The sequence below is a fragment of the Sus scrofa genome, chromosome 7 (assembly GCF_054392235.1).
Source record: "Sus scrofa isolate SSC_HxYL_T2T_F1_AM1 chromosome 7, Sscrofa_HxYL_maternal_Yorkshire_Landrace_v2.0, whole genome shotgun sequence".
Classification (NCBI taxonomy): Eukaryota; Metazoa; Chordata; class Mammalia; order Artiodactyla; family Suidae; genus Sus; species Sus scrofa.
Window position 1 is genome coordinate 136434630 of NC_139389.1, and position 21154 is coordinate 136455783.

The 21154-nt window shown below is 67.0% G+C and overlaps 2 protein-coding genes across 11 annotated transcripts; one reads left to right on the forward strand and one right to left on the reverse strand.

The window, feature by feature from the left end:
- Window positions 1–2712: 2712 nt before the first annotated feature.
- On the reverse strand, window positions 2713–10039 carry NUDT14 (nudix hydrolase 14). Of its 10 annotated transcripts, none has more exons than XM_021081556.2 (6): window positions 9854–10039; window positions 6875–6918; window positions 6258–6322; window positions 5886–6123; window positions 5569–5677; window positions 2713–3034 (listed from the first exon to the last, which is right to left on the reverse strand). In XM_021081556.2, exons 1-5 carry the CDS (start codon window positions 10028–10030, stop codon window positions 5614–5616), a joined length of 588 nt encoding a protein of 195 aa, XP_020937215.2. In that variant the 5' UTR covers window positions 10031–10039; the 3' UTR covers window positions 2713–3034; window positions 5569–5613. The 10 variants fall into 10 exon arrangements, with proteins under 10 accessions (XP_020937215.2, XP_020937208.2, XP_084823230.1 ...); XM_021081549.2 differs by having other exon boundaries at window positions 5569–5700; XM_084967104.1 differs by having other exon boundaries at window positions 6875–7005.
- Window positions 10040–10047: 8 nt separating this feature from the next.
- Window positions 10048–15599, forward strand: LOC146402115 (uncharacterized). Its single transcript, XM_084967109.1, has 2 exons — window positions 10048–12844; window positions 13622–15599. The coding sequence occupies exon 2, from the start codon at window positions 14435–14437 to the stop codon at window positions 15416–15418; it is 984 nt and encodes a 327-aa protein (XP_084823235.1). The 5' UTR covers window positions 10048–12844; window positions 13622–14434; the 3' UTR covers window positions 15419–15599.
- The last annotated feature ends 5555 nt before the right edge of the window (window positions 15600–21154 follow it).

Genomic DNA, 21154 nt, shown 5'->3' on the forward strand with positions numbered 1-21154 from the left:
CCTGGTGGTGCAGGTGGTGAGGACGGGGACTCCAGCCAAGGCAGAGCCAGAATCGAGTCCAGTCCCCTGTGTGCCCCTCGCTCATCCACCTCCGAAGCTTCCTACTTGGGACCAGCTGTGTGGGAAAGGACGGCCCGGACTGGCTCACACGGTTCCAGAAGCCACTGCGTTTCAGCTGAGACTTTTTCTGCTCAGGGCGGTCTCGGCTTGAAGGCCCCAGTGAGTGACACTCACCCCATGGCAAGACTCCAGCTCAACACGCCAGGGGACGCAGACTCCCTGAGGCCCTGCCGTGGGGCACAAAGAGCGCCCACCCGCCCTGCAGCACTGGGGAGACGTCGGCCTGGCCCCATCTGCCTCCCTGCCCAGGTGCCACCCTGCAGGGCACAGAAGCCCTCCCCACCCACCACGTTCTCCTTCCTCCTCCTGCCTCCCAGGAGCCACAGCCTGGATCAAATGGACCAGGAGAGATTCGAGGAAGGAAGCTGGCCACTCCAGGGAAGGCATAGGCGTTGGGGCTGCTGAGAGGTGCCCTCCCTCCCGGGGTCCCCTCCTGCTGGGATTTCCGCAGCCTCGGGGCCATAGGGCAGGAGGTCCAGTGGCAGCCAGGGCTCCTGCCTTCACCCTTGCAGGGCCAGGCAGCCCTGCCCTTTCCAGGAAGACCCCCCCATCACTGTTCTGGGGCCCCTTGAGCCACGACACCCCTCAGCCTCCCAGTTCCACCTGCCTCCTAACCCAAGAGCCCCCTCAGGAGCCCCCCAGCATCAGGGGCCCAGGCCCACTCAGGGATGGGAGCTCAGCTGGTGCTGGATGAGGGCCGGACCCCTGCTCGGCCTGGCCAGGGGCCTCAGGACCAGATCGGGTGCAGGCTGTCAGGCGTCGGGGACAGAGGCACTGCGATGGAGTGAGCTGCGCTTCCGCCCGCTCTGCGGTGCTAAATATAGCAGCCAGGGAGGGGAGTTTCCGGTTACAGCCCCCCCCCCCAGTGCTGGGAAATCGATGCCAGCTCCATTAGGCCCAGCGGCGGTGCCTGCTGACCTGTCCCATTGGGCTGCAGAGCAGAGTGAGGGGCTGGACGGCGCCCAAGCCCAAGGGCGCTGTCCCCCACCCCTGCCCCACCCATCCAGAGCCCTGCATGCTTCCCAGGGCAGAGGGCCCCCAGTCTCACCAGGTACCCACCAGAGGCCCCTCTGAGAAGCCGGCAGTGCCCGCAGGCCAGCGCAGAAGACCCCGGAGGGCAGGAGGTGGCCATCGAGCGGGTGGCAAGCCGGAGGCAGGGTGGGGCCGCTCTAGCCTGGGCCCTGTTCTGGCCCCAGGAGCCTCCAGATGTTCTGGGCCCTGAAAGCCCACCAGGCCTCCTCTGGACACGGCGGAGCTGGGCTGCTCAGGACCCCACCCCACCCCTGGGCCACACATCCGTGCCTGGGGGCCCCTCCCCAGCCGTGCGTCACTGCCCGGCTGGGCTCCGGAGAAGCCACCTGGGTGGCCTCACCTGGGTCACAGCTGGCATTTGCATACAGGTGGTGCTGCTTGAGTGGGCCCCTTGGGCACAGCCGCCTCGGGGCAGCTCCCAATGCCAGGCCCAGGGGCTGTTGGCCCTGAGCCGCTCTGGGCTGGGTTCAGCCACAGCACGTCCCAGGCTGGCAGGAAGAAAAGCACCTGCCTGCGCTGGGGGCGGGGGGATGACAGGAGCGGGTGACGGTGAGGTCCCAGCAGGAGCCGAGGCGTCATGTCCTGTCGCGGTGTCCTCTACCACTCCGGCCCAGCCCAGCCTGGGGCACGTGGGGGCACAGAGCACTAAGTCAGGCTCCCAGCAGGGCTCCTGGTCACTTGGGCTCCCCAGGCCCCCACCTGCCTGTCTGGCAGCACCCCCCGCACAGCAGCCCCCCCCCTCCCCCCCCCGGTCAGTGGACTGAGACCGGGCTGCCCCTGTTCTATCCCCCAGAGCCTTGTCCCCAACCAGAAGATTCGGGGACTTCTGGGAAAGGGCCAGGCCAGGTCACTACCCCCAGAAAGGATCCCTATCCCCAACTGAGCCCAGCCGCACCCACAAATGTCCATGGCCACGGCGACCAGCACACTCCCCACAGCGACCGCCAGCCCATCTGTGACATACGGAGGCCTTCTTACTGGGTACCCGGCTAAGCGGGCATCCAGCCCCCCGTGACCCCCAGTGCTCGAGGGTTATGGCAGGTGGCTCACGCAGTCCCTGGCCACCAGGACAGGCCAGTGTGCAGGGCAGGGGTCCCTAGGGGCTTGCAGGCCAGCAGGCATCAATGTCCTGAGGACACAGGGGTACTGAGGTGCCAGCCCAGCCCCGTTCAGGGTGGGGACCCCTCACCAGCCTCAGGAGAGCAGGGAGCACATGCGCTGTGGTTCTGTCCACACCCACCACTCCCCTGGCCTCAGCTCCATCCACGGCCCGGTGCCCAGTGGGCCCTGAGTGCCTGGCCTGGCTGAGCCCCTGTCCCCAACATCTCCTGCCCCAGAAGCCTGGCACTCCCTGCCTGACCCTGCCCCTTGCTGGCCCCACCTCAGCCTATGGCCCTACGCAGGGTCCAGCCTCGCCGTCGGCCAGCCGCCAGTCCCTGCACAGCCTGCAGCCAAGGCTTCTGTTCCGGGGAGCTGAGAGGCTCTTGCAGAGACCCCATCCTCCCGGCCCCCAGCCTGCCCCCGACCCCCAGTCACAGCTCAGAGTCGGCAGACACAGGCTAGAGCTCCACCAGCCTTTATTGGGTCTGTAGGGCAGGTGGCCGGAACCGGCCTCATCCAGACCCCTGGGGGCCCAGGGTCTCACTGGGGGCCCAGGACAGGGGCCACGCAGCTGAGGAACCACGAGATGCCAAAGATGACTCCGAGGGTCTTGGGAACATCTGGGTCATCGGCGAAGGCCTGGGCGCCGTCCAGGGGCAGGTGCACAACCTCAATGAGCTCGCCCTCCTCGGCCAGGCCCCCGCCGGGGCCGCCCCTCTGGGCATCCGTCACCGCTGCGTAGAACATGGTCTGGCTGGAGCCAGTCAGTCCAACGCCAGACCTACAGGACGAGACAGCCTTGCAGAGATACCCACGCAGGCCGCCCCCCCGGCCACCCCTGCCCTTCCCCGCCCCGGGAAGGCAGGGCTCCAGGAGGCCCCCCGCCCCCCAGATGCCCTCCCCTTGAGCCTGGGGGAAACCTGGGAACATGCTGGCTGTGACTTCCCAACATGGTTTAGCTCCCAGCGTGAGCAGGCTGGGTCAGGTGATGAAAGAATTCTGCAGACGGAATTAAGGGCCCTAACCAGTGGCTGGAAGTTTCTCAAGAGGGACCCGACCCTGGGCGGGCCTGACCCGAGCAGGGCCCTCCCCACAGATTTAGAGCTCGGAGATGGAGAAAGTCTTGACGCCAAAGCGAGCCGCCAGGCTGCAGGAGGCGCCACATGGCCAGGGCCTGCAAGCAGCCTCTAAGAGCTGACCGTAGGCCCCAGCCGACAGCCAGCCAGGAGACAGAGGCCTTGGTCACAAGGCCACAAGAGCTGGGTTCTGCCACAACCGAGTTAGCTGGGAAGACGGCCCTGAGCCTCAGCTTAGACCTCAGGCCCGGCCGACGCCTAACTGCAGCCTGGTGAGACCCTGAGCGGTGGGGCCAGACCGCGGACCCACAGCAACCGTGAGGCTGCAAATGTGGGTTCCTGCAAGTGCTCAAGTCTCTGGCAGGTTGCCCTGCAGCACAGACCATTAGCAGGCTCTGCGCCTCAGCTCATGCTGCGCCCTCAGCCAGGGCCTCCCTGCCACAGCAGACCCCACTCGCACCCAGGGCTCCTGCCGTGCCGCCCGGGTCTGTGAGCACCCCCACGCTGGCACCTGGAAGATGCCAGCTCCAGACTGGGTGAAGGACTGGGGCTCGTGGGGGTGTTGCGGGAGGGGTGGCAAGGCCCCCAGGGGCGCAAAGGAGTCCCCTCTCTCCAGGGGTTGGGGGCAGGAGGGGGCTGCTGGCTACCAAGAGGAGAACAAGCACCCAGGGCGTGGGCAGGGCTTTAGGCCAATGCCAGTGGAGGGCAGGCGCGGGCAGTCGTGGTGAGCGCTGGCCGGGAGGACGGGCTGACAGAGGGGCCAATTCAGATTCCAGAACAGGAAAGGCGGGGGCTTCTGGGGAGATGTCCACAGGCCGGGGAGGCCCAGGCCGGCCAGGGGGTGAGCGGGGCCTGCCGGCCACAGCCTGGAAGCTGCCCTGGAGCAGCCGGGAGCAGACCTGGAGGGGCTTCCATCCCACTCCCCCCAGGCGAGGGCCCCAGCAGACTGACCTCGCCCAGCTGCTTCCTCCGCCCTCCAGCCCTTATCTCCCTGGACCCTTCCTGATGGCCCATTTCCGCCGGCAGCCACAGCCTGCGCCTTTGATGGAAGCGCTGGTCTGTGGAGTTTCCAGGCCCAGTTTCCGCCGGCTTGTGCGGGAGACCGGCGCCAAGAAGAATGTGCCCAGCCAGGCCGGGCACTGCCTCTCCCTCCACTCCATCACATCCTCAGCTGGCGGATTGCAGACAAGGGCCCGGGCCTTGTCACCTGGGACCGGCAGCTGAGTGGCCTGGCTCAGCCCCTGGCCCCACGACGGGCAGCAGGAGCCTGCTGCTTGTCCAGCCCACCGTCAGGCTCCGGTGGGGGGAGCGCTCGGCTCCAGCCCCTTCCAGGCCAGCCTCCCCACAGCCATTCCTCATCTCTAGAGCACAGGCTGAGCAGGCTACACACTGCCTAGGGCCCTCCCTGGCTCCCGAGTACCCTCAGCATCAGGCCAAGCCCAGAGGCCCGGCTTGCGGAACCACAGCAGCCAGGGCTGCCATCCCCCCGCCCCATGCCTTTGCCACGCAGCCCCTCGGCCGGGACTCGGCTCAGACTCACCTCCTCGGGGGACCCCAGCCGTCCAGGGCACCTCCGCCTGCCCCCGGCTCGCCCCTACCCTAGCTCAGGCCCCTTGGATTCTCCCCCCGCCCCCCAAACCTCCAGCCCAAAAGGCTCCAGGGCCGAGTGGCCACCAGTGGGCCCCGTGGAGGGTGCCTGCACATAACCAAGACCCCTCTCCCTGAGAGGCTGGATCCTCCGACGTAGAAATCCCACACTGAACGGGGAGGCGCCAGGCCCTGGATCGTCTCCTTCGGCCAACTCCGTCCCCACGCTCGAGGCCCTGTGTGTTTGAGGCAGGGCCCCACCCTGAGTGGCCCCTGCGCTAGACTAAAGGTGGCAGAGCTTCCCGAGGCCCCCTCCCCGTCTGGAGAAGGTCGCCAGGGGCTGGTGCTCAGCGTCGGGGGCACTTCTCCTGCCGGGGCTTCACCGGGGTCAGGGACCCATCGCATGTCCCCAGGGGAAAGGCAGGCTTCGGGCCACCATCCTGTTCTGGGAATGTGGCCCCAGTGTGACCTCCCGGGAGCGGGTGCAGGCGGGCACCTAGGCTCTGAGGGGCAGCCCTGACGTCCAGGCCCCGGGCTGCACTTCCTCCCCTCCCAGGAGGGCCCGAGCCCCCCCCCCCCCCCCACCAGCCCCGGCCCAGGACTCTCCCTCCCCTCACTGCCGAGCCGCCGTCCGAGCAGACCTGTGACTCACCCCACCGCCAGTGCCCGGTGCTTAATCCCGCAGGAAGTGGAGGCATCAGTCAGCAGCAGCTGCCACCCGAGCAGGCCCCACACGGCTCGGGGCTGCGGGGGGCGGGGGGCTACAGAACAAGGCCCTGGAGCCCTGGGTTCCGGCCTGGATCAGGAGCTGAAGGGCTGTCCAGCCAACCTTCCCAAACAACTCCAGGCTGCAGAGCAGGGATTCGCCCTGCCTGGCACGCCTCTGCGGACGGGGCGCTCCCTGCCCCCCGGGCAGCCCGGCCCAGCCCCTGCGCTGACTACGGGACCCCACGGCCCAGCCCCACTCACTTGTACGAGGCGACCCGGCGCAGGTCGGAGGGGGCCAGGCGGTAGCCGCACTCCTCCCAGGCTTCCTTGCAGGCAACTTCCTCCAGCGAGAGCCCGGGCTGATCCACGAGGCCGGCGCACAGCTCGAAGGTCACCCCGGCCGAGCCGGGCAGCGCTGCCGGCAGCTCCCGGGGCCTGTCCTGGTCGGCGGCGACCAGGGAGCCGGGGAAGAGGCGCTCCACCGCGCCAGCATACACAGCTGGGCGGGGGCGGCAGACCGCGGTCACAGCCGGTGGCGGCCCCCTCCACGTGACCGGGGGCGGCCTCAGGCTCCCCACGTCCGCGCCCTGACCCGCGGGCCTCCCCTCCCCGCTCCCGCTCGGGCCCCCTCACCTGGCCGGAACTGCTTCACCAACACCAGGCTCCTCCGGGAAGCGTTGAACATGAGAAGGGTCACACTGCAGCGGGGACAGTGCTCAGCGCGCCGCCCTGGGGGCCCCGGCGTCCCATCTCCTGTTCCCAGCATGCCCAGCCCACCGCCTCTCCTCAAAGGCCCGGGAAGGTGGGGTCCCTTGTTCAGAGGGACACTGTGAGGCCAGGCCGGGTCAGAGGTCCCCAGGGTCGCGCAGTCAGGCCAGGACCCAGGCCGAGGGCACGGGGTGGAAGGACACGCTGGGCGGCCGCTGGGCAGGCTGGGGGCGGCAGCAGCTGAGAACGGGTGACTGACAAGACATGTGGCCCCTGCTGGCCAGCTGTTGCCAGCTGTGCTCCTGAAGCCACACTGCCACCCGGCCCACACCCCCAATGTCAGGGGCAAGGGCACCCGGGCGGCCTCTCTCGGGTCCCAGAGGGCCCGTCGCCCACCACGGTCCAGGAGGTCTGAGCTCGGGGCCCAGGCCTTGGGCTGACCCCCCAGTGAAAGGAAATGAGGGCGGGGACTTCAGAAATACAGGGTCCCCGTGGGCATCAGGCTGGGGCTTCCCCCGTGGCCAGCCCGGCTGGGACCTCACCTGTCATGAGTCTTCACAAAGTCCCACGACTTCTGGGTGCCGTTCTGAAAGAGGCGGGCAGCAGTCAGGGAGGGCGGAAGGGCTGCCAGTGCAGGCGGAGGTGCTCCGGGAGCTGAGAGGGCCACGCAGACCTGCCACACCAGCTCCGACCAGGGAGACCCAGTCACCGCCCGGGTCCATCAGGAGCCAGAGCTGTAGCAGGTCAGGGTCGGGGGCAGGGTCAAGGACAGCCTGACTCTCTCAAGGGGTGAGGGTCCGAAGGCGTCCCAGACCCAGCGTGAGCCACCACCCAGCACGGGCTGAGCACGAAGCGCTGCAGAGAGCTGTGCGCTGTCACCAATGCGGGAAAGACGGGGGGTGGGAGAAGAGGGGCAGGCGTGAGTGTCCTCACGGTCGGGGGGGGGGGTGTCCCAAGTGGGCGGAGCAGGTATCAGGCTTTCGCTGCTGAGGCTTCCTTGGGCCGCTGGACAAAGCACGACAGGCGGGCAGGAGGGACAGGCAGGCCTCCTGCGAGCAGCAGCCTCGGGACCAGCTGGGGAAGGGCGTGCCGGGGCTCACACCACAGGACACAGTGATTCAGGGATGGTGCCTGGACCATGGGACAACCCCTTCCAGCCCAGTTTCTGTCTTGAGCTGTCTCTCCGACATCCTGCGGTCCTGCTGCTCAGTCACTTCCCTCCGCCATCCTGCTCCCTGCACCCCGCCCCGACCCCAGGCACTCTGCCCCGGCGGGCTCAGCATTCAGGGACCAAAAGGCAGGGCAGGGGCCCGGGCCAGGACCACCAAGGGCAGTCACAACTGATGCTAACGTGGCAGGCGGGGCGTGTGAGAGGCCAGCACCCTGCCGCTAGACAAGCAGGCGAGGCAGGCTCCCGTCCCCGGGGCCATCCTGTCCGGCCCGACCCCTCCCCAACGGGTCTCTGAGGTTGGGGCTGGCCCGGGGACCCTGGAGCCCTGCCCTGCAGACACCTGTCACCAGCTTGCTTAGCCCCTCAGCCACTGGGTCAGGCCACGTTGACATGGACAAGACCTGAGACACAAAGAGTGGAGCCAGGGCTGCAGAAGAGGCAGGACCCTAAGGAACATCCTCTGTGAGGACTTCCTGGAGGAGGTGACATGCACCAGGCCTCACAAGGAGAAGAGAGCAGCGCAGGAGTGGGATGTTACAGGCAGCGGCCCACGCGCCGCTCCGAGGGGAGTGGCCAGAGGCAGAGGCAGCCTGGATGGGCAGCAGGCTTGGTTTCTAAGGGCAGGGCAAGCTGGCGTCCCGTGCTGGGCCGGGCCAGCTGCCTCGGAGGCCGTTGCGAAGCACCACCCCTAAGAGGCAAGCCTGGGCCTGCCTGCCACCCGGCTGCCCCCCAGGCCGGGCTCCAGGGAAGGCCAGCCCCCTCGTCCGCCAGGAGCCTGCTGTGTCCCCTGCCTCCCTCAGGGTGTCTGTCACCCTGGACAGGCTTCAGGGGCCTTGTTGGTTCAAGATCAAAACACCTGTCAGAGCCTTAGGTCCAGCCAAGGAGGGTGCAGGAGGAGGTTCCAGCCTGCCCCTCCCACGGGACCCCACCCAGCTAGTTAGGACCCAGGCCCAGCTCGGCCTCCACAGCCTTGGGATGAACAGGACTGAAGCGGAAACACAGGCCCCTCCCCCTCAGGGCCACGGGGTGCCCTGCCTCTGGTTGGTCTGTCTGCCCATCCACCAGCTCTCCCCTGGCTGTGAGTGGCTAATGACCAACGGCTGCAGATACCCCTCGGTGCATGCACCACCCAGCCCGCGTCCCACGGCCCCTCAGCCCGTGCCCACCACAGCCCGCCCCCCACCGGGGCCCAGCTTTAGCTACCAGCATCCCCCTGCACTTCTCAGGGCGTCGGGGAGAGAGTGCCACAGCCACAGACCAGGGCGGCTACGTACCTGGCCCACCCCATGCGACCTGCTGCACCCAGAACCCCAGTCCAAATCAGGCAGCCCGCTCCAGGCCACACCAGGCAAAGGCCAGCGGCCCCCACGGTCCTCCACTCTGCCCCCACCGCACCCTGGCTTCTGCCCCGACCTGGGTCCATCCCAGGCAGAGGAATTCCCTGTGCCCAGGACCCGAGTGGGCAACAGTGACAGGGAAAGCAGGAGGCTGCAAAAGAGGCAGGACCCTAAGGGACAGCCTCTGTGAGGACTTCCTGGAGCAGGTGACACTGCAGTGTCTCTCAGGCTGGGGGCCAAGAGGGCCTCGCAGGCCGGGAAGGGGAAGGGGCCTGGGGGAACAGAGGGACAGAAGGCTGCAGGCCCAGGGCTGCGACGACCTGGACCACCTATCCGCACAAAGCAGCGGTGGGGGTGGGGGGAGAGCGCACCAGGTGCTGCAGGAGTGCAGGCCTCACCTGCATGGCCTGGAGGAACGCAGCAGGACCCCAGCGCTGGGGACTGGTGAAGCAGCAGGCAAAAGCGGGAGGGGGGGGGCAGAGACGGTCATCTATCACCCATCACATGTTTCTTGTGCACCTGCTATAGACTTGGGGCTGGGGGCAGCCTTGCTCCTGCGCTCCCCCGGGGCAGAGGCAGCCCGCCAGTAGGGCAGGTGGGACGAGGAAGAGGAGCCTTCGGGAGGAAGCCCCGCGGGAGAGGCTCTCCACTGCTCACCAGCTTTCTCTCCTCCTACCTTCTCCCTCCATTCCCCTTCCTCTTCTGCCCAGAACGGAGACCGCCACCTCCAGGAAGCTTTCCCCGAGCCTCGGGGCGCCCGCCACGTCCCACTGCACAAAGGGCCAGTACCCAGCAAAGCTTCCTTTGAGGAATGGGTGGTCCCCCGAGGTATTCCGGCCTGCACCCGTCCCCGACCTGGCCGGCAAACCTGGCCTCACCCGCCCGGCGCTCGGCGGGGGAGGCGGGGTCTGCGGGGCGGGGGCGGGGCTCCGGGCGGGGGCGGGGCCCGGGGCCGCGGGCCGCGGAGGGCGGGACAGGCGCGGGAGGCGCGGAGGCCGGGCAGGCGGGCTCACCTGGCGGTAGTGCAGCGTGAGCGGCCGCAGATAGGGCGAGTCTGCACAGCGGCCCACGGCCGCCCCCTCGATGCGCTCCATGGCGGCGCGCGGGACAGCCCGTGCCGGGGGCGGACTCGGGCCAGATCCGCGCGGGACTCGAGCGGGCGGGCGCGCGCGTGACCGGGCCCCGGGCATGCGCAGTGCGCGCGGGGCGGGGCGGGGCGGGGCCAGCGCGCAGGTAGCGCCCTTCCCAGTCCGCGAGGAGGCGGGGCGCCGCCGGAACCGTGCAGGGTGTGGCCGGGACGGCGCGGCAGGGGCTCGCCAGGTGGGCCCCGCGGCAGGGTCCAGGCAGCCGGCCGTGTGGCCAGGAGGGGCGGCCGCGGCTGGAGGGGGTGGTCTGCGAAGGTTACGGCCGGCGCCGGGGATAGTCAGGCGTCCGGGTTAGAGGCGAGAAGGCTGCGCGGCGCCGCCCTGGCCCAAGAGGATGCCTCCGCCACCGGGACTGATCCAACCCCGAAGTCAGGTCACCGGGGGCGGAGCAGGCCCCCAGGGAAGGAGCGCCTAGGCCCTGAAGAGAGAAACTGACGGTCCCAGCTTGCCTAGCGGAGCCAGCAGCGGAGGGAAGCAGAGGGGGACTGGGGGCTGCGCGCAGTGTCGCTGCGTGGGCGGTGGTGGGGAAAGAGTGCAGACACCTCTAGGGGCCGGTGGGTGGCAGGAGAGAAGGCTCTGGAAAGAGGGCAAGGCGAGAAGAGCCTGATGGCAGAGCCAGACCCTCCCACCCGCGTTCCAGACTCTTTCCGCGCCCCGCCCCGCCGGGAGGAGCTGTCACTCCCCGTCTCTGGTGGCTGTCCTTCCTCCGCCTCGGCAACCCACCGCTGTTGCCTCCCCCAAGAAGCCCCTCCCTGCGGTGGCAGGGCCCATCCCTCCTTGGGTGTGGATCCTAAAGGAGCCCCTCCAAACGCGTCCCCCTGCCCACCAGGGGCAGGCACAAATGTTGGGGTGGGGCACCTGAGCCCTGAGCTGCTTTCTGAACTATGGTTCCAGGGGGAGCAGGGCCTGGTGGGGGGGTCACGTGGCCTTGAAGTTGACCACCAGGTCCCCATTATCAGTTGCTGTGTAGCAGCTCCCTCCCAGTGGGTGGCTTCAAGCAGCTGCTCGTGCCTCTTCTTCCCAGTCTGTGGACCGCCCGGCTCACTAGGCAGCTCCCCCTTGGGCTTCTCTGCAGTGTGAGCTGGTGCCAACCGGGCAGGGTCTTCTGAAGGCCGACCGGGACTTCGAGGTTGGGTGGCTGGGACAGCTGGAGCTGGCTAGCCGTGTCCCTGTGTGTGGCCCCTCCGGCTTGGGCTTCCTCAGAGCAGGGCCGTCTCAGAGTCACAGGGTTCTTCCACGCAGCTCCCCGGGGAAAAGGGTCATGGGGCCAAGCTTCTCACCACCCAGCCCCAAATGTCCGACAGCAGCATTCGCACTGCGCTCTCTGGGCCAGAAAGCATTCCTGGCTACCCCGATTCCAGGGGAAGGGCCTTCCCAAGGGTAGAGCACCAGGACGCGTGGTTCACTGTGAGACACTGGCTCTGCAGGGGACTCAGCTTCCTGGCCGCGGCCTGGCCGCCTAGTGTCCTGGGGGCCGGGCAGACCACCTTCCAGAGAGCCCCTCCCAGGCGCTGGTCCCACGTGCCCAACAAGCAGGCAGTCTCTTCCAACACACGGGGCCAGGGGTGTGTTCCCTCCCCTCGCACACAGGCCACTTCCTGCTGCCCGCCCCTCAGCCCGCCCGGCTGCGCCGCCCCCGGGAGCCCCGGGTAGGAACTCGAGGGAAGAACCGGCGTCTCCACAGAGCATCGTCTGCTCCTGTCTGGGGGGGAAGCAACATTGACAACGATGCCGAGGCAGCCTGCAGCGCTGATTGCAGAAGGGGTGAGCCTGCAAAACATCCGCGAGGTGCCACCCGCCAGGAAACCGCAGGCGGTCCTTGGGTGTTCAACACAGAGCTGTGTCCGGTGACCCAGCAGCTCTGCCCCCTGGTGTCCAGCCCTGGAATCGCGACCAGCTGAAACACGTTTGCGCCATTGACAGGCACGAAGGTCGAAGGTCGGGGCGCCCCAGGGGTGCGTCAGGTGAGGGACCAAGTGTGGTCTAGACGCCCCGGGAATATGACTCGCCTTGAAGAGGAGTGACGTTCTGACACATGCTCCTCCTGGGGTGAGCCGGGGAGACATGGTGCCGAGTGAAGAAGGTGCCACCAGAGGTCGTGTGTCGTGTGACCCCTTAGGCTAAATTTCCCGAGTGGGGAAGCCCCGGTCGAAGCACCTAGCCGGTGAGACTCTCTATGCCGTGGGTGCAGCTTTAAAAGCCACCAACCAACCAAACAACAACAAAAAACAGCACAGCTTGGGAGTTCCCGCTGTGGTGCGATGGAATCCATGGCATCTTGGGAGTGCTGGGACAGAGGCTCAGTCACAGTGCATTGAAGATCTGTCGTTGCAGCAGCCGCAGCTGCGGCTCGGATCTGATCCTTTGGCCTGGGAACTCCATATGCTGCAGGGCAGCCAAGAAGGAAATAAATAAAAAATAAAGCAGCACAGCTTGGCTGTCCCGGGGTTGTGAGGGCAGAAGCCCCGTGTGAGCCGGGCTGCGTGCCTTCCGGGGGCTTCAGGGGAGAGCCCGTCCCTGGCCTTTTCCAGCTTCTGGAGGCGGCAGCCCTGGCTCCCCGCTCCCGGCTCCGTCTTCACAGCAGCCCCGTCCTCTGACTCTGCTTCCTGCCGGCCCGCCTCCTCTACCCTGACCCACCCGCCTCCCCCTCACAGGGGCCCTGTGGTGACGCAGCCCCGCCACCACCCAGGATCACCCCATCCCAGGGTCCCTCACTCAGTCACATCTTTGCCGCGTAAGGCTCCACGTTCGCAGGATCTGGGCTCGGGGTGTGGACACGGGGAGCTTGGGCCCGGGCGGGGCCTGAGCCAGCTCCGTGCTGCTGCTGGACTGGAGGAAGCTGCTGCCCCCCTTTTCTCTGTAAGAGGGGGGTAGGGTCATCTGCCAAGATTGGGGTGGGAGAGAGGCGGACTGCGCGTGGTCCCATGGGGCGGGGGACCCCGTGAGCACCAGGCCGGAGGATGCCTGCGGGCGCCCAGCCCCTGAACAGGTGCACGTCAGCCTCCTCCAGGGCTCTGCCTTTCTCCGGAAAGGTCCAGGGAGCTGAGGTGCTGGTCAGGGAGTTGCAGACCCCTAGGCTGGCGGGCGGTGAGGGTCAGAGGGGCTGGGAGTCCAGAGCAGACGTGGCACGAGCACCCGGACCCAGGCCCAGCCAGAGGGCAGACGGGAGGGTCAAGGTCAGGGCACGAGGGCGTGTCAGAGGAAGCCTGAGCAGGGGAGGTGAGGGGGGGCTGCAGGGGTAATGAGGTGAGCTGGGGGGTGGGCGGAGGAAGAGTGATACCCCGAAGGCAGGGAGTGTGGAGAAGAGCAGAGCACGGAGCCACCACCGAGTGTGTGTGTGGCGTCCTAACCCCTGCATCTGCAGCGGCAGGCAGAGGGCACCAGGCTGGGCACCGGTGGGTCTGCCGAGCAAAGGGTCTGAGGACCCAGGTGCTGAAGGCCTCACCTCGGTGGTGCCGGGGCAGCAGCAGAAAACTGGGGCCGGACAGACCCCCTGGTTTTCAGGGCACCTGGAGGAGCCTGGCTTTCTCACCTGAATTAGGGGGTTTTGGTGATGGTTAGGTGTTTCTTAGGGGTGGCGGGTTTTGGTTTGGTTTGGGCATTTTGCTTTTTTTACATTAACTTAATTTTTTTCAGAGTAACGCGTACAGCGCAAAAGGAAAAAAGAACATTAAGTATTCCTGCAAGACTCTTACGCCCAAATTAGTTCCTGCCACCCTCTCCACGCCTCCACCCCCAGAGGCGGCCACTGTCCACCCTTCAGGCTGGTTCTTCTGATGGTTCCCTCCGTGCGTCTCTGCTCCCTCGGCTTCTTGATTCTGTGGTTGTGGGCATTTTCCTCTCACTGCACGGTGTGTGGAACGCACTGGTTGGGCCAGCAGAGCCGCCAAAGCTGCTCAGACAGCATAGGGTCCGACGTCTTACGTGAGACACCGAGAAGGAGTCTCTGAAGCCGTCCTTAGAGCTCATCCCCCGGGCACAGCAGGTCAGCACCCCCCCCCCCGCCCCTAAACCTCACGGTCATAATGTGGCTGCTGTGGCCCAGGCATCACCTACAGACCCAGTGGCGGCAGTAGAGGGGAGGGTGTCTCTTCGCAAAGGAGGAGGAGACCCTTGCCCAGAAGCCCCCATTGTGAGGACTGATGACCATTCACGTCCAAGGTCTGGGCCAGGGTGTGGGGGGCGAACGCCCCCAGGTGGAGGCTACGCCCATGAAGAGCAGGCCAGGTCGACGTAGGAGAGCGTCTCCTGCCTCGGCCTCGCAGCCCTGGAGGGCTCGGGTCTCGCACCTGCCCACGTCCTTGTGTCCCGCCTCACCTCAGGTCTCAGCTGGTCAGCAGTGGGTGTCGCCGTCCTGGACGAGCGTGTGCACCCAGCACCTCGGGAGCACCCTGAGGCCCCTTCCTGACGTAACCCCTGCCTCTTCCTCCCTCTGTGTTAGCTCATTTCATGCGTCCGGGCGGCTGGCCACGGGGGCCCGGGGATTCGGCGGAACATGCCTCTGGGCGTCTCTGGGTGAGCCTGGCATCTGAACGGACTGGTGAGCTGAGCAAGGCAGGTGGCCTCGGGCGCCGTGGGCCTCATCCAGCCTGGAGACCTGAAGAGCGCAAAGGCGAGTCCACTCTCCCCGCCCCGGGGCCTCGACTCGAACAGCGGTCTCCTGCCTTTGGACGTGGACTGGAACCACGGCGGCTGCCCCGGTCCTCAGCCGGCCGCCTGCAGATCCGAGGACCCGTCGGCTGCCAGAGCTGCTGCCAGCTCCCCACGAGGCTGCACGTGTGTGTGTCCACTCGGCAGGTTCGTTCACGAGCTCTCCCTGGACAGCCTGTGGCCCCGCCAGGCCGCCGCCCCGCTCGTCCCACCGTGGGTCCTTCTGGGCCGCCGCCCTGCCCCCGGCCCCCGGGGCCCAAGGTCCATCCCGAGGCACTGGCCCCAGCCGGCCTCTTCCCCGGTCCACCCCCTCTGCTGGCCGCGTCCTCCTTGTCCTCGAAGTGCCTCGCCAAAGCTGAGGAGGGGGGACCTTGCATGGGTATGGAAATGTCACCAGCCCCTCGCCCTGCCGGGCGCCTGACCGGATGGTTGGTTCTGGCCAGAACGTCATCTGCCCACGGCGAGGGCTGCCCGGGCCGCCCATGGAGCCTGTCCAGCCCGCGGGCCCTCGAGGGGCCTCCCTGCGCAGTGCACCAGGGAGTGTTTGCGCCCGGAGCGAGCGGTGCCCGGCCTCTGGGGACTTCCTGCGGTTTCCTCTGTCATCTTCTCTTCTGTCTGGAGGTCCAGTTCCACGTGCGGTTATGGGAATGGGCCCCTCTTTCCGTACCTTTCCTCTTTATGTCTCTGTCTCTACAAGAGAGTTTCTCAATTTTATCTTTCAATCCAACTGTCTTTTCCACATTTCCACCAACACATGGAGTCCGTCCTGCTTCCTCTTTATAGCGTGTCCTTGTTTTGTGGACGTGTCGCCCCCAAAGGCCATCGCAGTTGGGTTTTTCTGGCCCACGCTCACGGTCCCCGTTTCCTTGAATTTGGAGCTTGGGCGGTAGCCCTGTCTGGGGCTGTGTTGTCAGCGGGGGGCCAAACTGTCAACCCAGCACCCTTGCGGGGCCCCCAAGTCTCAGTGCCAGGGGGGGCGCTTTTCTGTGGGCCAAGGGGAGCCCTGGGACCACTGGCCTGGGCCACAGAGGCAGAGTGGCTGGCACCTCTTTGCCCACAGCCTCAGCTTCACGAAAGCAGGTCCTCGGACCAGGTCCTGAAGCTTCCCGCCTCCATGTGCCCTTCCCAGAGTCTTGCCCTCGCCAGCCTTTCTCCACCCTTCCCTGGAATGGCAGGGGGCTCTCCACCCTCCCGAGGCCGTGCCTTCGGCTCCCTGAGCCCCTGTGCTTTGAGCTTCTCTTCGAAGCCCCTCTCTGGTCTGCCAGCCCGGCCCCCAGAGTGGCTGGGCCATGGGGCTTCTCTCCCCTCCTTGCCCGGTGCCCAGGCTCCACTGTGGAGCTTGCAGAGCTGGGAGAGTAGTGCTTGCCCCCTCCTCGGGCCCTCCAGGGTCACCAACAGCCCAGCCCCTTCTTGCCCTTGCCTGTAGAAGCCCCCAATCCCCCCCTGCCCCCGCTACCCTGCCTGAGCCCTGCCCCCCCTCACCTGTCTCAGCTCTGGTCTGGGGCTCAGTGCTGGGGGCCCTGGGGTCTGGAGTTCCTGCTGGAGCAGCCCCATAGCTATACTCCCCGGTGCCCACACTCCTTGGTGGGGTCCCCCAGGATGTGGGGAGGGGTGCATGCTGTCCATGACCCTTCTGGGCACTACTCAGAGTCACCGGGGACCCCCTCGGCCACCTGTCACTCCCCATGTGCAGCCCAGTTGTGCACGAGCAATGCCACCTCCCCTCCCACGGTGGCTCACACACCCAGGTGGGACTCGATGTTAGGCCCGGGGCAGGTGTGGGGGCAGATGCAGGCTGTCTGTCCCCACACTCCCCCCACCCCCTGGGGCCTAGGCTGAAATTCCCGGCCACGCAGGCAGGTCTCCGGGGCAAGAGTGGCCCGTGCAGGCCAGAGCCGGGTTGAGCTGGGGCAGCAGGACAGCTCCGTGCCCCGGCTGGGTCTCAAAGGCTACTGGGGGCACAGGTGGAGGTGGGGGGACCCCCCGGAGGCGGGGGAGGAGGAGAGGGGTGGGGCCTGGGCCAGGTGCTGGACCCCAGCTCTGACCTCACATGCACCCCCACCCTGCCCAGCGCTGGCGCCAGGCACAAGCACCATCTTGCGGGCGTTGTGGGCGTGCTGGTGTCGCCTGGCTGCCGGCTGGACCGGGGCCCCACGTTCTCAGCATCTAGGCGCCCCTGGGTCTTGAAGGGAAACAGCCCAGCCGGGAGCCCCAGGACCGCACAAGTCCCATCACAGCCGAGCCCAGCGGAAGGCACAAGCCCGCAAACAATGACCTTCGTGTGACAGACTCTCCCTCTGTGGGAGAAAATAGTTGAACAGAATGGCGATTTCCTGCATTTGTGCCTGCGTCTGAGGGTGACTCACAGAGACCTCCCACAAAGAGGAGCTTCTAGCCAAGTCAGCCAGGGCTGGGTGCCCCGAGGGCCCTGCACCCGCTGGGGCCAAGCGAGGGCCCACCAGCCTCCTCCGAGCCCCCCCGCCCCCTCCCAGCTCCAGCTCCAACCCATCAGGCAGCAGCAGGGCTGGGAAGGGACATGGGGGGCTTCCTGGAGGAGGGGGCCCTGGACAGAGCGCTATCAGCTGAGCAGGAGCCAGCCAGGGGGACCTGAAAGAGCTTCTCGGGGGACAGAGTGGCCAGCAGGTCTCCGTCTCAGGAGGTCAGGGATGGGGTGCCAGGGTGGGGTAGGCCAGGGGCCCTGGGTGGAGGGCAGCGGGTTCTGAGCAGCAGGGCCTGAGCCTCCTTCCACGTTCTGATGAGGAGGGTGGGGTGGCCTGTGGGCATCGACAAGGGTCGTCACGCAGGCTGAGGCCCAAGGTACCAGGTGCCCGCCAGCAGGTCCCGGGTGGCATGTAGTCCTGAATGGCCCACGTGGTCGGACCCAGAGCCCAGGGGGCGTGTGACCTGCTCACAGGGTGGGGATAGGGTCCTGAGCTCTGGGCCCTGCCCCAGTGTCTTTCCCCTCTGGAGACCTGACGCCCCCGACCCAGGGGATCCTAGGGGCCGTGAGAAGGAAGCTCTCAGCCCTTGCAAAGGGGCTGCAGGCCGAGTGCTTACAGCCCTGACGGTCTCCAGGGCGCTCAGCCTATAGTTAGGCCTCATCCCCACCTACACGTCCACACCTTTCTTTTTTTCTTTCTTTTTTCTTTTTAGGGCCGCACCTGCGCCACATGGAAGTTCCCAGGCTAGGGGTCGAATCAGAGCTCCAGCTGGCGGCCTGCAGCTCAGCCACAGCCACACCAGATCTGAGCCACGTCTGTGACCCCCAGCACAGCTCACAGCAATGCCTGATCCGTAACCCACTGAGCGAGGCCAGGGATCGAACCTGCGTCCTCATGGGTTCTAGTTGGATTCGTTAACCGCCGAGCCATGACAGGAACTCCTATATGTCAACCTTTCTGTGGCCCCCAGGGCACAGGGACTGGTGACCCACGGGCAGCCTGGCCACCACCCCCAGCCTGCTGCCTCTCTTGGTCTTGCCTGGGCGGGAGCCCTGGCCTTCTGCCGCCCCCACACCAAAACCTCACCAGGGCTGGCCCTTCTCCTGGAGCGCCGAGGCCTCCCCTGCTCTCACTTTCCTCCCTGTCGCAGCAGAGAGGGTGGGAGCAACCCCTCTGCTCTGGGGACACCCTGCCCTTCTCTGTGGGCATCCAGGATAACTGTGCGGCCACTGCCTGCCCACAAGGGGTGCAGAGGCCCCACTCCGCAGCCACACGGCGGCTGTGGCCCCTGCTGCCCACATCTTGCCTCTCCCTCGCGTTCCTGGGGGTGGCGCCCTGCGTGGGGTCTGGGCCCCCCCCACTGTAGCTCCCTCCTGGATTCTTCACAGGCGTTTCCCCCAATCTCCTCCCCCTCAGCTCCCCACCTGGCCTCTCAGATGGGATCAAGGTCAAGCCACCACCTCTCCTGGATCTTGTGACCTCCAGCTCCTCAGGCCAAGCCTCTGGGGTGCCACGGCTCCCCTCTCCCTGGTGGGCGCCCAGGCCCTCGGCAAATGCTCTCTGCTCTCTGCGAAGCCGTCCTGGTGCTGTGCTGGGCTCTCCGCCTGACCCCTCATGTCTGCACAAACCCCGGTGTTATCATGAGCTCAGAAGGGGGCACGGCCATGGTGGGTGGGGATGACAGCTCTCCCCTGGGCTCCTCAGGCCTCAGGCAGAGGCCTCCAGCCCTCCCAAGGCCTCTGGGGCCAACGCTTCTTACGAAATCCTGCCATTTGAAATACACGCGGTATCTTTTCCTGGCTGAGTTGGAGAAGGCTTTGCAGGCTGGGCCACAGGGGGTTTCAGAGGAAGGAACTGCAAGAGGTTCCAGGGGACAGGGAGCGGGCGGGCTGGGGGCTGGCCAAGGAGGTCCATGCTGCGCCCTGCGAGATCGGGTAGGGGCTGGGCTGTTGGCGCCTTGGCCGGCTTGGTGAGATCTGAGGAGCTGGGGTTCTGGGCAGCCCCTGCCCTGCTTCCTTCCCACAGACCCCCGCCAGAGCACCTCAGGGCTGGGAAGTGGGCAGCCTTGGAGCAGAGAGGACTAGAGAGAAGGCGGCCTGGCGAGGGCCCAGGTGGACAGGCTGTTCACAGTGGGTGGGACGGCAGGGCAGAGCCCGTGTGCCGGAGGGAAGGGTGGCCTGGCCCAGGTGGGGTCCCAGTGGGCTCCTTCTTCTGTGATGAAGGGGTGGCGGCCTGGAACTTGAGTCCTGGCTGATCAGGCTGCCTCTTGGAGACTGGCACCGCTGCCAGGGATCCCAGGACGAGAGCAGACCTGGGAGGGGCACCCTTTGCCAGAGGATCTCCCCCTGCCCCAAACCCCAGCTCTACCGGGTCTGATCTCCTGAGCCCAGCCCCCACCAGGCTCCCCCCAGGGGACATTCTGGCTCACCCTGCAGATGGGCAGGCAGACTGAGACCCAGCGGAAAGGGCTGAGCTGAGCCCAGCTGATCTCCCGGCCCCGAGCCCAGAGTGGCCCAGGGCAGGTGGCCGTCGCCTCTGACCCCGAGCTGGGGAGGCCTCGGAATCTGAGCCTCGGCTCGGAGCGTTTCCTGTCCACCCGCCCCAGCCCAGCCCCGCAGGAAGTGCCGCCTCCTGAACAAAGGGGCTGGCGGACAATGGCCATTGAATTGGGCCGGGGCGCTAGCGCACGGACAGGCCACCAGCTGCCCGCGCTGATAAGACTGCACCGCGGGCTCCGCCGGCTCCGGGACCCGCCGGCGGGAGCGCGGGGCCGGCCCAGGCAGGCGGCCAATGGGGAGCCGGCGCGCCCCGCCAGCCGCTCGGACACCAATCGGGGAGCTCACGGGAAAGAGGCCCCGCCTTCTGAGCGGCCCCGCCCCCGGGTCTGGCCCCGCCCCCTGCCAGGCCCAGCGAGCGTGGAGTTGGCCACCTGGCCGCCGGCCTGAATCCTGCTTGGGCCAACGAAGCCACACTCTGGAGAGGGTTTTCCCTCCAGCAGCCTCGCTGCGTTTCATTCGCCTACTTTGGTGGAACAGTCCAGTCTGGGAGGGCGGCATCTCCAGGCTCTCTTTAAGGATCACCGGGTCCCGCTGTGCCAGGGATGGGGGCGGGGGGCAGCCTGGTCCTCACGCCTGCCTGGGCGACTCCTCCTCCGGAAGGCCCCTGGACACATGGTGAACATGAGAGCCACTTCCAAGAGTGGTCCCTGCCCAGGCTGAGCCTGGGAGCTGAGGTCCTGGGTCTGCCCTGTGCTGGCTGGAGGGCCCAGGTGCAGCTGTGTCGCACCCCCGTCTGGGAGGCTTTGTGAGTGAAGCAGCCACAGAACTGTAATCTGTGGGAAAGTGACGGGGTGCATGTGTCCTGAGGGACTCACAGCGTCTTGAGCCCCTGGGAAGAAGTCCAGCCCCAGCCACCCTAGGAAGCTGCAGGTGGAGGAGGGCTGAGCGGGGCAGACCTAGAGGTTCTGGAGAACTGAGACCAGTCCTTTCTCCCCGGCTGAAGTGGCCCACTCTGGTCCTGGCGGGCCCAGGCAGGGCAGGGGTCTGGGCAGAAGCCAGAGCTCAGGCCCACAGCAGCCCCCTGCTCTGTCCAGCCCACAGCTCTGCCACCACTCCCTGGCCTTGCCTTCTCCAGCCTGCAGTCCCCGCCCTCAGCAAGCCTCTGGCCTGTTGGGTGCTGTCCCCAGGACAGGGGTGACAGGGTAGGCAAAGTCCGGGCAGAGCCCAGTCATAGGAAGGCTTCTTGGAAGAGATGACTCCCATGCACATTTGCCAGGGCAGAACGGGGTGGGGAATAGAGCCACCAGGAGAAGGGGCCACCCAGTCACAGGCTGCAGCCAGGGAGGACCCGGGTATGTGGGGAAGGCAGGCGGCCCAGGAGCGCAGGTGGAGCGGTGGGGGGCAGGGGGGAGGGGGCGCCCAGCCGAGGGGGTGCCCAGCCAAGGCGGCGTCCTGGCACAGTGGCCTCTTGGGCCTCTTCGGCCCACTCTACTCTGCCATGATGGTGGCCGTGGCTGTGGAGAAGGGGGCTGCTGGAGGCCAGTGCTAGCAGGGGAATTGCATGCATGGTGACCCTGCTG

Coding starts and splice junctions, on each gene's coding strand:
- LOC146402115 (XM_084967109.1), top strand. CDS start 14,435: ATGCGTCCGGGCGGCTGGCCACGGGGGCCCGGGGATTCGGCGGAACAT.
- NUDT14 (XM_084967102.1), bottom strand. CDS start 10,030: ATGCCCGGGGCCCGGTCACGCGCGCGCCCGCCCGCTCGAGTCCCGCGC. Junction 6,323..6,874: donor TTTGTGAAGACTCATGACAG/GTGAGGTCCCAG, acceptor TCCCCGCTGCAG/TGTGACCCTTCTCATGTTCA. Junction 5,701..5,885: donor CGCCGGGTCGCCTCGTACAA/GTGAGTGGGGCT, acceptor GCCGGAACCCAG/GGCTCCAGGGCCTTGTTCTG.